The 16,105-nt window shown below is 41.9% G+C and overlaps 1 protein-coding gene across 4 annotated transcripts in view; it reads left to right on the plus strand.

Annotated features, from left to right (window-relative positions):
* Positions 1-16,105, plus strand: part of LOC103091688 (neogenin) — a 267,517-nt gene that overhangs the window by 93,837 nt on the left and 157,575 nt on the right. For all 4 annotated transcript variants that reach the window (XM_032947567.2, XM_032947655.2, XM_032947737.2 and 1 more), the window contains exons 3-4: positions 10,665-10,943; positions 15,175-15,322. In XM_032947567.2, the coding sequence (XP_032803458.2) occupies positions 10,665-10,943; positions 15,175-15,322 (427 nt within the window). The remainder of the gene's footprint in view (positions 1-10,664; positions 10,944-15,174; positions 15,323-16,105) is intronic.

Raw genomic sequence — 16,105 nt, forward strand, 5'->3', positions numbered from 1 at the left:
ATTTGAGGGGGGGTCTAACTTTTTGTGACGCCGTGTGACGACGGGGGGGAGGGGGGGTCAAAAATCGTCAAAAATTGCATGACGTCATTTATGGACGGCCCCTTACATGGCAAAGATTGAGGTGCCACTGACTGCTCTTTGTCCCTCGCCCACCCTGCATCACACGACGGTACCAGCCAATGATGCAGTACACCCGGGTAAAGTTTACCCATGAAAGGCCAACACTTACCCCTGCGATAGCTAAATTGATATACAAAGAGGTTGTCTGCAATAGGTTAAACCGCAAATGATAAACCAGGCATATTCACGGGTCTCTCGTCCTGCAATAAATGCTGTAGAGTAAAATTAAACGTTAAATAAAGTGACATGAAAAGAAAAGAATCGGTTTTATTTTAACTTACCTTGAGTGCTGATGCTGGCTTTGTCACGCGGGGGCAGGCTCGTGCATGCCCACATGCACATAACGACATCGATCCCCCATGTAGCCATAACAGACCTGGGGTAAGTGCTGTTCGTGAGTACCTAATGAAGGCTGCCTGTGACTCCCGGTTGCGATATTTGCACGCTACAACAGGTAGTCATTTTAGGTGGAGTTGACCTAGGGGCGGCAAAGATCCATTCAGATAATCGTCACTGGTGTTGGTCATGAGCCAGAATCGATCTCGGGTTGCTGGGTTCGTAGCGCAGAGCAATAACCATTGCACTACCGCTCCAACTGCCCAGTTGCATCCTTCGCAATCTACCTCCACGGAGGCCTATATTAACACCACTGGTACCAGTCATCGGCAAGTCCACTCAGCTCCATATCCTCTTATACCACGGAAGTTAATGTCTTCTGAAGCCCATGCCATGCCCATTTACCCCCCTCTATCCAGCGAATAAAAGCTGTTTGGGTATGCGTTGGCTGGGGCATGCTGGCTACATGACCCAGCCAACGCAGCCTTGCCTGTCCAAGTAGCTCACCGATGGAACTGTGTCCAGATCTTTTGAAGACGTATGATCTCACACAATATAGCCTCATTAAACCCAGGATGGATCGTAGGCAGGCCAGCCTGAATGTTTCCAACTGGTGCAGATGTTCCATTAGGGGGTCCACGTATTCCAAGTGTAATGTAGCTGTCAGAGACGCCGTCTTGTATTCTGTATATTTATTACTAGCTTTACTACCCGGCTTTGCCGGGTAGTAAAGCTAGTAATAAATTGATACACGGCCTACGCGGAGGGTTGGGGGGGGGTGCGTGACGTCAGCAGGCACACTGCGTAACGCTGCCGTATGCGGGTGACATAACAGATGTGACGTCACCGCTCACTTGCTGTGCAATATATCCATTATTGCGCCCCCCCCCCCAAAAATATAAAAGTATTTTTATACTTTTTGCATTGTGTACAGCCTGGAAGCTACCCACATGCCAAATTTCAAGTTTGTTGCATGTCAGGAAGTATGCTAAACATTTCGAAAAGACTCACATTCGCAAATTTCCCTTTTATATATATAGAAGAATAAAGTTCAATGACATCTCAACACGTAGCCGCGAGTGACTCCGTACACTTGGGTATTGACACCACTATATACTGAGACAGCACAGCTTCCAGTCTCAAGACAACTTGCAGACGATGGAGAGACGACTCAATCCCAGGCGCCGACGACGGCAGTTCCCCACACCAAGCAGCCCCAAGCCTCTGCTCACGCTGCTATTTATGCTCCTCCGCTCCGGCCACACCCTAAGCCTCAATCCTCCCGACCACACCTGGCCCTGCCACTCAGATCCTTCTCACACTTACCCGCCATTGGATCCCATCTCATGAATCCTCATTAACTCGTCCATTAGTAACACTTCCCCGCCATTGGATCCCGGCTCATGAATCCTCATTAACTCGTCCTTCCCTGCCATTGGCTCCCGTCTCATTAATAGCTCGTCCATTAGCAAGCATGCTCCCAGTAGCTCGTCCATTAGTAACCATGGTTCTGGGGAGCCACACTGTCCCGCTATCGCTCCGCACTGTCATTACACAAGCATAGAGAAAGGAGGCCATGACTGGCTGAGAGGATCCTAAGATTTTTGTGGAGCGACAGACCAGGTAGCTTCCACACAGCATTACACAGCCAATAAAAAAGATAATGTAGCTCGACTGATTCAGTGAGAAATCTGCTGTAAAAACTTGAGTAAACAAAAATGGCTACGAAATAAATATCTCATGGAAGCTAGTTCGTAAGTTTGGGTGTTTGTAAGTTGGGAATTCGTAAGTCGGGGACTGGCTTTATTGCATGTGTAGTGAGTTCAACTAAGTCGCAGACGTATACTTGGAGGCAACACATTTATTTAACTCCAACACACGGGGTAACTTCCCCTTAACAGAATAACAACCTATGGTGGTGACCACCAGGCTAACTACACTAATTACAACGTAACTAGCTACTACGTACCAGGACCACAGCTCGGGTCCAGGTCCACGTGTTGGAGACTCGGTAGAAAGTAGATGTAGACGAAGGTTTCTTCAGAATGAACAACAACGCCGGTCCCTCTGGGGACCCGGCTTATATTCTCTGTGGCGTGGCTGGCTCCGCCCTGGGCAACGACCACCTTGTAGAATCCTCGGGAAGGATCTGGATGCTAACCACGTGACCACCCCTAGCCCCCACTTGGGCCCCTTTGTAGACTTAACTGGTCATGTGTCTCGATTTAAAGCTTTCGTTACTGCAAGGATTCATCTTCTTTGGTTTTTTCGGTAAAGTCACGTAGAATGAGAATAAACAGTCAGTCTCGTCCCTTCACCTGATGAAGGCCGCTTGTGTTGTGGCCGAAACGTCGTGAGAATTTTATTGTGTTATTTTATTTTATCAATTTATTATTTTATTCTCATTCTACGTGACTTTACCGAAAGAACCAAAGAAGATGGTCATGTGTCCTCTCGTGTCAACCAGAGTGCCATTGCCTTTAGTAACCTCATTCCTACGGCCAGCACTCCTACACCTTGTCCTGTAAGGCTGGTACTGCACGCCAAGCGTGGTGCCATCTTGCGCTATCAGCGCTCACCGGGCCCCTCTAGGGCCGGTACTACACCCACACCATAGTGTTGTCCGCGATGTCATTCCACCGCACGCCGTGCCTCTCTAGGGCCGGCACTGCACAGTGACATCCCGCGATGTCACTACACATGTTATTAATTTGATCATTTAGCGAGCTCAATGAGAAGTTAAGCTTGATATGCAATATTACTTTGCTGTGCTCTCTCTTTGGTTCTTTCAGTAAAGTCACGTAGGTAGAAAAAATAATAGATCACGACGTTTCGATCGCAACACAAGCAACCGTCTTCAGGTGAAAAAGAGGGGGAATCTGCTGAGGCAGGCTGTTTGTTAAGGTTTAGAGATGGGCGGGGCTTCTGATGTTAACATGGGCGGGGCAGTCACGAAAGCTTCAAATCAAGATTATTTGTTGTGCTTAGTGAAGTTTTTTACTGAAGGATTTTTTTATTTTCACATCTCACAATTCTGTATTTATACTGAATTCCAGTCTCACCCCATTAATGTCTTCCTCACACAACTTGCCTACTTACTGTTGCCCCCTGAATAATAATGTGTCTATTAAAAGTTGAATTGGATCTGATCATTCATTAGATCGACTGGATGTGAATCTTGATATCCAAAATATAATTTATTTTAAAGTGAGGACCTTTTGAAGTACACCTGGCTACACCACCCTCTCACGTACAATGGCAACCTTAATAGGTGCACAACAGCAACAATTTATATATGACTGAATAGTGTTTTGTAATGTGGTTATGGCAAGGTTTTTACACAATTATATATATTTTTATAAATATATTTTACACGTCAGCCATCCTCACTCCTCCTTACTTAAAGTTATCTTGGTATCAAGTAACGTGGTGGAGATGCTCATTGGCTTTCCTTGTGGGCTACTATAAAAATAACAACATCATTTTGATTTAAAGCTTTCGTGACTGCAGGTATTCATATTCTTGGTTCTTTTGGTAAAGTCATGTAGAAGGGAAACAATAAAATAATAAAAATATAAAACAATTAAATTCTCACGACGTTTCGACTGCAACACAAGCAATCATCATTAGGTGTGAAAACACAATAAGAAAATTTGAAAAAAGTGGCGGGTTTTTTTCTTCTTCTAATTTTTTTACATTTTCTTGTTGTGTTTTCACACCTGATGATGATTGCTTGTGTTGCAGTCGAAACGTCGTGAGAATGTAATTGTTTTATATTTTTATGATTGTATTGTTTCCCTTCTACGTGACTTTACCAAGAGAACCAAGAATATAACAACATCATTGTTTCATCAATTATGGCTTCGAGTTCGTAATACATGTTCATGTACAGCCCTTTTGTTAATCCACTGCTGGATGAGGGGCTTTCCCATCCCGTATGGGTATTTAACCATTGTTCACCATGCTCGTTGGTGTAGGTTGGTGAAAGTGGGGAACCTAGACACTGGAGAATATCAGTAGAGTGCAACAAAGTATATTGCTGCACTGCTACCACCACAAAGCAGGCAGTTGTTTGGCTGTATGACAATCTGGCATGCATGGTGGTCACCCATTAAAGCACTGTTCACGATCAACCCCTATTTAGCTCAGAGCTGACGAAATTGGGCAGATTTCCAGTGATTTGTTCATAGGTCATAAGGCAATATACACTTCTGCAGGAATATATAAAATAATAAAATGGTCATTATTGCCACATACAAAATAACAAATGTATTATCCAGAATACCCCACTATAGGGCTTGGTGAGGTTTTATGTTATAATATAACATGTCTTGCAACACAATTGAGTCTATGCAAACGTATTCACTGTAATAACACACCACACAAGTATTGCATGGAAAGAAAATTACTGTTGTCAAATTCAAAGTATAATTTAACAAGAACAGTTTGTTTATATTGCACCTTTTGGGGATCAAGACCTCATAAGAATCACGTAAAACTTTAAAATGGTAATGTGGTAAATGGTACATAAAAATGCTATTGTCAAAACAAAACAAAAATATTTTTCACAAGTGCTTGACAGTATCTTGTACATATTTGACACTATGATACAAACATTAAAGCTTTATTTAATACGTCAACCCTGCACGCATTTAAGCTGCCCAAGCCTGCTGGTTTTTTTTGCAAACACAGATGTGCAGAGCCCAATTCCCCACGGAAACTGGATAGGAGTGGTGTTGCAGTCAATTAGCGAACCACAGCTGCGGCATGCCATTAACCTAATGGAAGTGCCTTGTCCCTCAGCTTGTGGTCAACAAAGCTGATTGGAGGCCACCATCTTGCCCATGTCTGTTCACCCTCTAAACATATTTGATCGTCTGAAATTTGTGTTGAAATTATTCAGTGTTTAATTTTCTAAAAAGAAATACCTTTTAGCATTGCTAAAGCTTTTATGTTGATATATAAACTTAATTTGTATCTGCTATACAGATTAAAATCATGTTGATTACATGGAATTATAAAATATAAATAAATTACAAAGTTATAAGGATGTTATTCAGCAGGTAAGCAGAATAGTTTAGATTAACGCGGTTTGTTCCATATTAGTTTTTGGAACCACGACTCCTTTATAAAGACACGCTTAAGAGCATTGTACCACACTATAGACCTTAAGAGCCCTCAATGGATTTCCAAGAACCACATTATGCAATTGAAGAAATTAAATAGGGCGGTTGGTTGGCGTCTGAAAATCCGTGGGATTTTATACATTTTTCAAATAGCAGATCTAAAAATGTGTGGTAGCCTGGTAAGACAGCAGGCATGTATAGCTGCTACGGCTCAGTTGAAAGAAGGTAATCCCCATGCTCATATAAATGCAGAAGCATAAGCTGCATCAAACAAGGGTAGTTTCCACAAGACTGGAAAAGGGAAACCGTTATCCTATTCTTTGGTTCTTTCGGTCAAGTCACGTAGATAGAAAATTAATAGATCACATTATTTTTCTATCTACGTGACTTTACCAAAAGAACCAAAGAGTATGGATTCCTGCAGTCACGAAAGCTTCAAATCAAAATTGTTATCCTATTGTACAAAAAGGTGCAAACATACCAGAGTGTAGATTAGAAGTGTCCCAACTTTTTGCATACCGAGAGCCAGATTTTACGAACATGTAGTGAGTCATGGGCCATAGACACATGATAAATAAATAATGGTTGAATGAAGCCGGAGTTGCATTCAGAAGAAACATTAAGAGACAGGAGATGTAATATTAAGATAAAATATAATAGAGACTGTATAATCAGAAGATAAATATTGATAAAAATATATTCAGAAGCCAAATGATCAGTAAAGTCATTAAAAATAAATATATAAGATTCACAGGAGGTGTGTTTAAAAGCGATTATATAAGGGACTAGCTGTACTACCCGGCTTCGCCCGGGACTTGGATTCACCACACCCGGCCACCTTTGTCTCCCCAGTGGCAATGTTCACACCACAACAGTTACTCGTTTGAGGCTGAGTCGACCTAGGGGAGGCCCAGGACCGGTTCAAATAATCGTCACCGGTGGTGGCCGTGAGCGGGAATCGAATTCGGGTCACCGGGTTCGTAGCACAGCGCACTAACTACTACACTACAATGCGTTAGGCTCCCACATGCGAGGGTCACGTGACAGATTTGACGTCACAGCTCACTGCCGTGCAAAAAATATATGCATTATTGAGCTCCCCCCCCCCCCCTAAAAAAAAAGTGTATTTTTAGAATTTTTGCATGGTGTACAGTCTGGAAAGTACCCACATGCCAAATTTCAAGTTTGTTGCATGTCGAGACATACGCTAAACATTTTTAACAGACACACATTCACAACTTTGCCTTTTATATATATGGAGATGGGTAAGAGATGTATTTAAAAGGACATAAAGCTGTGTTTCAAAGAGAGCTGTAAAATTTATGGGAGCTGTATTCAGAACAGACGTAAGAGCGAAACAAGAGGTGTATTCAGAAGATATGAGAAGGCTTTTTATATTAAGGATATGAGACAGGTGATGTATTCAGAAGAGACATATGAGCCAAAAGATATATTCAGACAGAAGGACTAGATATATCCAGAAGAGAAATATTTATGTTAATTAGGTTTCAACATTTATCAAAGAGTTAACTTCAATGTAATTTAATATTATAGTCCATAGAAATAACAGCAATATAATGTAACTATAGTATATGTGAATGATGTATTCATAGGCACATAGCCCTTGTACACTGCCAACAAGATATTAAGTAATTCCTGCTTGACGTACTTTCGCTATAACGTTCTCGATTTATTGATACCCAATCCCGTTTCACGTACTGTGTACCTCGCCATAACAGGTGCCAGATGGCACTCAAGCATTAGGGTCCCTGACTGGCTATAAACTTTCATATGTACTCTAATAATATGTTCTTCCCCACAGTGTATGTATGGCTACTTTTTATACAACTGTATACTATTTTATATAATTCACAACTAATAGTACATATCGTATAATAGACAAGGTAATATATCAATAAAATACACTGTATAGATGTTCAGTGGGTTACTGAGCAGCCTCTGTTTAGGTACCGTACCATGTTACGATATACCAAAAATGCTTTGATTTAAGTACTTTTGGTTTACGTTCTGGTTTTCAGGAATGCATCCTGGGTGGAAACCAGGGTATGCCTGTAATACCTGTGCATTTACATTAGAGCCATTGACAATACAAACGTAAATGTAGTGAATCCAACTGAGTCGCAGATGTTGTCTTGGGAGCAACACTATTCATTACATCAACTCAACACAACATAACGTAACCTACACTCGGGTGTTGATTGCCATTTAACCACACTACGGCAGAACTAGACACAGTCCCGCTATCCCGGTCCGGACCACAAGCTGGGTCCCGGACCGCGTGGCTAGAGGCTTCCTCAACCCGACGTGGATCTTCACTCACCAACGGTCAAGAAAACCCCGAGCCCCACACGGGGCCCCCGTTATATTGGCCCGGGCTGGGGCTGGCTCCGCCTCTTGCCCCGCCCACCTTCTCGATCTCTCTGGCCCCTTCCTGAAGGCTCCCGAGAGCTCTTCTATACCACGTGACCACCCAGTGGCCCCCGTCCACCGGTGGCCCCCCTCCAATATCATCCGGTCACGTGTCGGAAGGTCAACCAGCGTATCGTGCCCCAACGTAACCCTGGCTGGCTGACACGCTCGCTCCCTCACCGGGAGCCCGCACCGCACACTGTACGTGGTGCCTCTGCGCTAACCAGCGCTCACCCAAGCCCCGCTAGGGCTGGTACTACGCCGAGTAACCGGGCTGCACATAATGACAACATATAATCCGCCGTGGCCTCGCAAGCCCGGCACCACACGGTGACATTCACAGTCACTGCACAAGTAAAACCTCGCACTGAAAGTGCAATTGGGTTTTGGGAGAATAAAGATACATCTTGACTTAAAGCTTTCATGACTGCAGGAATTCATACTCTTAGATATCTTCGTGACTTTACCGAAAGACCGTAGATATCTACGTGACTTCACCGAAAGACCCAAAGAGTATGAGTAAAGGTACAGTAGAGGGAGTGGGTGTCCAGAGGAAAATGGACATGTGGGATGAGGCAATGCTTCTGTGTTGCTGAGTGACATAGGTAGTACAAGGTAGCTGTGGTAGACACATTCTGAAACATACAGTTGTCAAAAAAGATAGTGAACCATGTACCTTCCTCTGTGCTACCATACATATTTTTAAAGACCAGGGAGTGCCTGAAAAGGTCTCCCAGTTCACGCATGCTGTGCTCTCACAGCCATTAGACCACCAGTAAATATAACTGCCCACTTTCATAGAATATCTGTGTTAAGTGCTGCATCACCTGCCTTCCTTGGGGTTGTTAAATAACTACATTTTAATATGAGGTTTCGTGTGATGCCAATTAAAGTTGGACTTAAATTAATTCAGGCAAGTAAAATAAAATGTTTGTAAAATATAGTAGGAAGCATTTTCAGAAGGTACTGGAGCTTATGGAGAATAACAATTTTAACACTTGTTCTGCCAATAAATTAGATTAGTATTGCATCCCGTTTCATGGGCTTATGCCACAGAGGCCTAGATCTATGAGAAATTAGCCTGAAAGACATGGTGGAAATCCTTGATTCTTCTAATCTAAGTAGAGGGTGTTTTAAAAAGATGGACCCGATTTGAAATCACTGTATCTCTGCAACCACAAACCGCCCATGAATGAAACTCTTACCACTTGAAAGGGCGGGGCATAGAGAGGGCGGGGCATAAAGAGAGCGGGGCATCGAGTTTCAAATGATTACCGCTAGATGCCTCTCCCAGCACACCAACAAATAGCCTCAGCCATTCGCAAGATGGTGACCCCGCAACACAAGGGGCGTTTTGCGTTCTGCAGTTCAGCTAGACTGAATCCGTAATTGCGGTTTCAACGGCGTTTTGGCATTGATCCGCCAATGTCAAAGGGCATTCGTCGTTGGTACCGACAATTTGAGGAAACGGGCTGCTGTTGATGTAAGGGGAAGAGCACAGGGCGACCACGCACCTCAGAGGGAAACGTGAGAAGAGAGGCGTTTGGGACTAATTCAACTATCGTCTCGATGTTGTCCGTACAGCAGGTGGAGGGCACATAGGGCATTTATAAAATGGTTAGTAAAACTTGATAACTTATTAAACCGTTTGTAACTTTTTGTGTAATTGTAACATGTTGCTATCGTGAAATATGCTGCTTTAAAATTAGGTCAATTTTTTTAAACATCCTGTATTTCAGTAATCTAATAAATGTGTAGGTCCTCTTTTCTAGCTGTGGGGTTCTTGGGAGGAAAGGCATTGATTTCTGAATGTATTAAGATATTATTTGGCTTAAGACAGGCTTGCCTCAGTGATAACTTTTCTTTTTGTGCACGATTTGACCTTCACTCTATGTCAAGCTGATATCATCGCCGAAGTATTTTATGCATAATCAATGTTAACGACCACCAATATCATTACAGGTAAATTCGTGTACAATGTAGGAACCAACTGATGAAAGCTGCTTTGCTGTGTAGGTCAGCTCAGAGCTGAAACATCTTATGATGAAACAATTTAAGTCTGAGTCTGGTCATTTCTAATTCTGTTGTGCCTAGAAAACTGTAAACATCCAGCTGTGGCCACACCTAATTTTTTTTCAAATGTTCTGTGGATTCTGACTTTTAAAGAAATGCATGAGATAACTGTTCTTATTAAAATTCAAATAGGTCTTGAAGTTGATATTATTAATGTTGATTTTATTTTTTAGACAAGTTTAAATGTAAACACATGAACCAGGTAACAGAGTTTTATTCCCAACCACAGCTAACATCAGTTGCAATTGATATCTGAAGCAGGTCTGGGCACCCCTTTTACTAACCCATACTGACCAGCATGGTATAGCATGGTCAAACAACTCCCACGACTGACATGACATGAGGAGACTTTCATCCAACAGTGGATTTGCAAACGGCTATATGTTATTAAATAAGTTTACGATTTTTGTACGTGTGTTTTTTTGGGAAATGTTATTGCTGGAGAAAAAAATAACATCTTAACTATGATCGCAGCTATCAAATAAGATGTCATTCAGCAATGTAAGTGCACTATGGTGTAGCATATGCCTAAAAGATTCAGAGAATTGTTAAACTTGTGTTTTTTCCATTTCTGTGCAGGTGAACCAAGATTTGTGTCCTCTTCTCTCTCCACATTGGTAATTCAAGGAGACAGTGTGGTGCTAGACTGTGGAGCAGAGGTGACAGGTCTTTGGAATGAGGTGCGGTGGTTCAAGGAAGGCCGATCTATTACTGAGGATTCTCAGGTAATGGTGCTATCTAGTGGAGACCTACTGCTACAGAATGCCAGCATGGCAGATGGGGGAAAGTATTTCTGCCAGCTTGTGTTTGGAGGTCGCACATTTACCAACCAAGGGACAAACCTCTCCGTCTTGCCAGGTTAGTCAATTAGTATTCACACTATATGTGTATGCACTGTAAAATATATGCAAATGTACGTTGAATATTATTTATGTAAAGAATGCATTTTATTTATATACACTGTAACAATTATATTCTTTTGATACAGGGATAATGGACATGAATGCTTATGACAAAATGTTTTTCGTTTTATTTCCAATGTTGGCCATACATGCACGGTGAAACTACAAACGTGAACAAGTTTAAAATCTAAAATTAATTAGCTGGGGTTTTTCACAGTCCTGTTAATGTGGGTTTTATTTTATTTTCATATATTGAAACCTCATTCACTCCTCCTTGGTCGGCTGTGCTCACCTCGTAAATTATCTGGGATTATTCTGCCCTTTAAACCTCATTTTTAATCACACCAGGTATAGGCTTCTCACGGATAACACCTGGTATAGGCATCTCATTACACCTGTGGCCCACACTGGTGAAGTCACAAGCCATTGGAATGTATTAGAATGATCATATCCATTGTCCGCTGATTGGAAGCAGTTCATATGTTAACTACTCCCATATTCATTCTCCAGTGATTTAAGGGCAACAGGTTGTAAATTGTTTTCGCTTACTATAGGTCATTCAAATGTTGAGGCTGCCCTCTGCTCTGCGTGAAGGCCATTATCTGACATTTTATTCAAGCATGTTTTATTTTTCCAAAGCAGAGTGAAGTGTGAAGTGGTAAAATGTTTGTAAGTCTGTTTGGATTAATCCATGAGTTCTCGCACATGTTTCATGGATGTTAAGAGTCGCATGGCTACTTCCATTTGTGAGACACCATGATGGAAATAAACGTTTTTAAAGGGCGGCAAGTAACTTTAAAGCTCAGTTGTTGTGTACATGTGTAGTGAGTTCAACTGAGTCGCAGCCATACACTTGGAGGCAACACATACGGGGTAACTTTCCCTTGACAGAATAACAACCTATGGTGGTGATCACCAGGCTAACTATACTAATTACAATGTAACTGGTGTAGTTAACCAGGTGGTGACCACCAGGCTAACCACACTAATTACAACGTGACTAGCTACTACGGACCGGAACCACAGCTCGGGTCCAGGCCCACGTGTTAGAAACTTGGAGAACGTAGAACGTTGACGAAGGTTTCTTCAACAAAAAACCGGCCCCTCTGGGAAACCCGGCTTATATTCTCTGTGGCGTGGCTCCGCCCTTGGCCACGACCACCTTCCAGAATCCTCGAGCAGGATCTGGACCCCGACCACGTGACCACCCCTAGCCCCCACTCAGGGCCCCTTTGTAGACTTAACCGGTCACGTGTCCTCTCGGGTCAACCAGAGTGCCATGGCCTTTAATAACCCCTTCTCTACAGCCGGCACTTCCACACACCTATCCTGTAGGGGCTGGCACTACACGCCAAGCGTGATGCCATCCAGCGCTAGCAACCAGCGCTGACCGTCCCCTCTAGGGCCGGTACTACACCCACACCATAGTGGTGTCAATACACCGCACGCCGTGCCTCTCTCGGGCCGGCACTACACAGTGACAACCCGGCGATGTCACTACACATGCATGCACACACCAGCTGTGTTTCAAAAAGATGCTTGCCACGCTTCGGACACCTGTCTCATTCTCTATCTCTGTCTGTATCTTAAGGTGTCACTATATCTCCCCATCTCTGTAGATTACAGATTATATGGGGAGATACAGAGAGACACTCGGAGATACAAAGGTATAGATACAAGGAGATAGGGATACAGGGAGATGGAAACATAGATGGAGATAGACACAGGAAAGTCACATTGATTTAGTTACCGTGTAAGCATATGTGCTTATTTAACTATGGGTCTGATTAGGGCAGATGCAATGGAAATTAATTTAGACTGTTATTCTACATTGACAGCACATTACAAATTCCAAATATATTTACATATCTGTGTATGTGCCTATTGATGCTGCTTTTTAGTTATGCAAACATTATATCACGTGTATGTCCCCATATGTTTCATTACTGACTAAATACAGCAGTCAGTGTGAATATAAATACATGACATTTTATATATGCATGCTGGTGAATAATAAATGCATAGCATAAAATAATTCCACTGTATTCAATTGTAAGTGTGCACATGGCTATATACATATTCCATTTTAAGTTTTAGAGCGACTAAATGTACAATGCTCTGTGTATGTGCATATTTGTCTGTGCATGGTTTATATTTATGTATGTACATTTATATATATGTATTCCATTCACCTGCTCGTATCAATGTTTTATTTGTATTCTTAAAAGACCTGCATTCATGTTCAATGGAACGCCAAAAATACACGCTCTAATCATGTGAATCATGTAATTCGTGGCGCCCCTGTGGTTTGTGACAACTCCCATAATACGCTGTGGGGATCCTAACATCTGCATTTTCCACGCACATGTTTGGATCTCTACTGGGAATGGCGAATTCCTCACTTATCCCCACAGCAGATTGTTATATATTTAAGTGCTGCGTACTTTGAAGTGCACAGTCCTGACTTTTTTTTAAAGGTGCATAGTTTAAAAGGAGCCAGTGTGCTTCAAAACAAGAGCATTCTCTTAGCTCTGCACAGAGCTTGTTTGACTCATTTCTCCGATATTCCGCGGCAAACTGCACCGGCGAAATTATTTTCCGCATTTTAACAGTCTAAATATTCCATGGATTTTTATATTAACATCCGTGGTGCGATATGGATTATAGGATCTGTGATATGGTTCTGCTGTTTGCATATTCCCATTGTTGTTCTGATGTATTTACTTTATAACATTCTGTGGATGCGTTGTGCCTGTTTGTATGTACGTATGTACATATTCATTTTTCTAAAGATATTTTATTATTCCTATATTGGTTTGTGAGAGCTTGGTTGACTGCATCCATTTCTATAAATTAAATACTTTACATGAAGAATGTACTGTACCAACATACATGCATTCAAAATGGAATCAGACAAGGTGTCATGCTTTCAATAAGATTATTTATTGCGACCATTAGCAGATATTTTCCAGAAATTGTACTGAAGAATCAAATGCATAATTATTGAAAGAAACATTTATCATCTCAGATGTACTCTTTGGTTCTTTCGGTAAAGTCACGTAGAAAGAAAATACATTAAATAATAGAATACGACGTTTCGATTGCAACACAAGCAATCGTCATCAGGTAGAAAACAAACCTAGTAAACTTAGAAATCTAATGCAATACAACACAGAGAGGCAGCTAACACAACAGTCAACACCCTACCTGGTTGATTAACGTTCTTCCAAAGATTGCTAAATTTCAGAGAGAGACAAAACACTGACACGGAGACACATAGACAGACACACAAGCAGAGAGAGACAGCACAGAGACACACAGAGAGAGACGCACAGTGGATGTCAGTGTGAGGCTTGCGGGCTTCCCTGCTCCAAGTGTACATCTCAGATTTTCTGAAGACGCAGTCATTATTACGTCCAATGGGAATGAGCTGCAGGACATGAACTTAATAGAGAAGGCTGCAAAATTGTGAGCTCAGGATAAATATGCATAAAACAAAGGTTACGTACAACAAGTTAACTAATCAATTGGAGATATCTGTTTTGAAGGACACACATTGCAAACAGCAGAATGTGTGTGTCTAGGACAGTTTTTGGAGGTGAACTAAGTTATAAATGTTGAATAAAGAGATGGATAAGAGCAGGTTGGAGAGCTTTTGAAAAACTGGACGTTATAATGAAAAGCAGCATCTCAATATGAATTGTGAAAAAGCTTTTAATCAGTGTATATTACCTGATATGAGAGATAGATCATGGACATGGACAAAGAGCACTGAAAAGCATGCTAGCATGGAGATATGCATGCTTGTTGTCACACGGAGAAGCAGAAAGAAGAACACGTGGATTAAAGAACATATGCAAGTTACACACATCGTTACTGACTACTAAAAACAATTAAGTGGGCTTGGGCAAGTTACGTCCCTAGTTGAGATGATGATAGTCAAGAATAATGGCGGGGTGGCAGCCAGAGGACGGTACATACCCAATAGGCCGGGGACAGTGGAGATAGTGTGGTGAAATCGGCACATGCAGGTCCTAGATTGATTGTTGCATCGTGCGACTGTGAGTGATGGCAACGGTCTTCAACCACCTGTGGATGGAGCATGGCTTATGAGGATAATGATGGTGATGATATGTTTCTGAACACCTGCTTCTGTGTGTGCTTGCGTGTATGTCTGTGCCAAGCAGAAATGGAATCAAACCGCCTGTGCGTGGTGTTGCGGCACCCAGTGGATGTCAGTGTGAGGCTTGGACACACAGCCACACTGGAATGTGTGGTTGCGGGTTTTCCTGCTCCAAGTGTACACTGGACCCGAGGCACCGAGTCAGTCCTCAGGTGCACCATCAACTTAACGTCTTCTTTTGACTATTTTAATTTCAATATTTGAATATGTAATGAAAAATTAGAATATATGTTTATATATAGGATGACGCCATGGTTTAAATGATAAGCACATTACACTTGCCGGTTCAACTGGCATTACAGTTGAAACAATGGGCGATTTTCTTTCATACCCCATCTGTCCATCCAGCAATATAAATTGGTACACCAAACTTTATCAAGTCATGTATGATGGGGTAAAGTGTGGGGACTCCCACCTCTTCCAAGACATCTGACCAGTGTGGAAGAGTAGGCCAAATACCCTCTTCGTAGAAGCCTTTTCACGAGCAGTGACGTGAGAAAATCATTTCAGGACTGTATTTTTACCTTTACATACGTAATTTTTTTTCCTTTCACGTTGGAATTTTTGTTTATCGTTTTAGGTGTACGCATTTGCAAGGTATACAAACATCTAAAACGAGCACCCTTTACAAAAATATGTATATAGGAACATAATACAAATATTCCAGTCAAAGTGATTTTATATACAGCATATTATCTATGCTTATTCAGTTTAAAGAATTATTTAATATTAATATCAAGTACTTTTATCATTTAGACAGTGCTTAGGGTCTGGGGGAAAAACAACAAAATATTGTAAAAATAGAATGGTAGATCCAGCTGAATTTAAAGAGTCCTATATAACCCTGAAGAAGGCATAATGAGATACGGATCTTTCAAGGTGTTTTTAGGAGTTATAGTATTTAATGTGCTGACTGTATGACAGCCACGAGGATT

Source organism: Petromyzon marinus, chromosome 1 (assembly GCF_048934315.1).
Source record: "Petromyzon marinus isolate PM22_M1 ecotype Great Lakes invasive population chromosome 1, UKy_Petmar_22M1.pri1.0, whole genome shotgun sequence".
Lineage (NCBI taxonomy): Eukaryota > Metazoa > Chordata > Hyperoartia > Petromyzontiformes > Petromyzontidae > Petromyzon > Petromyzon marinus.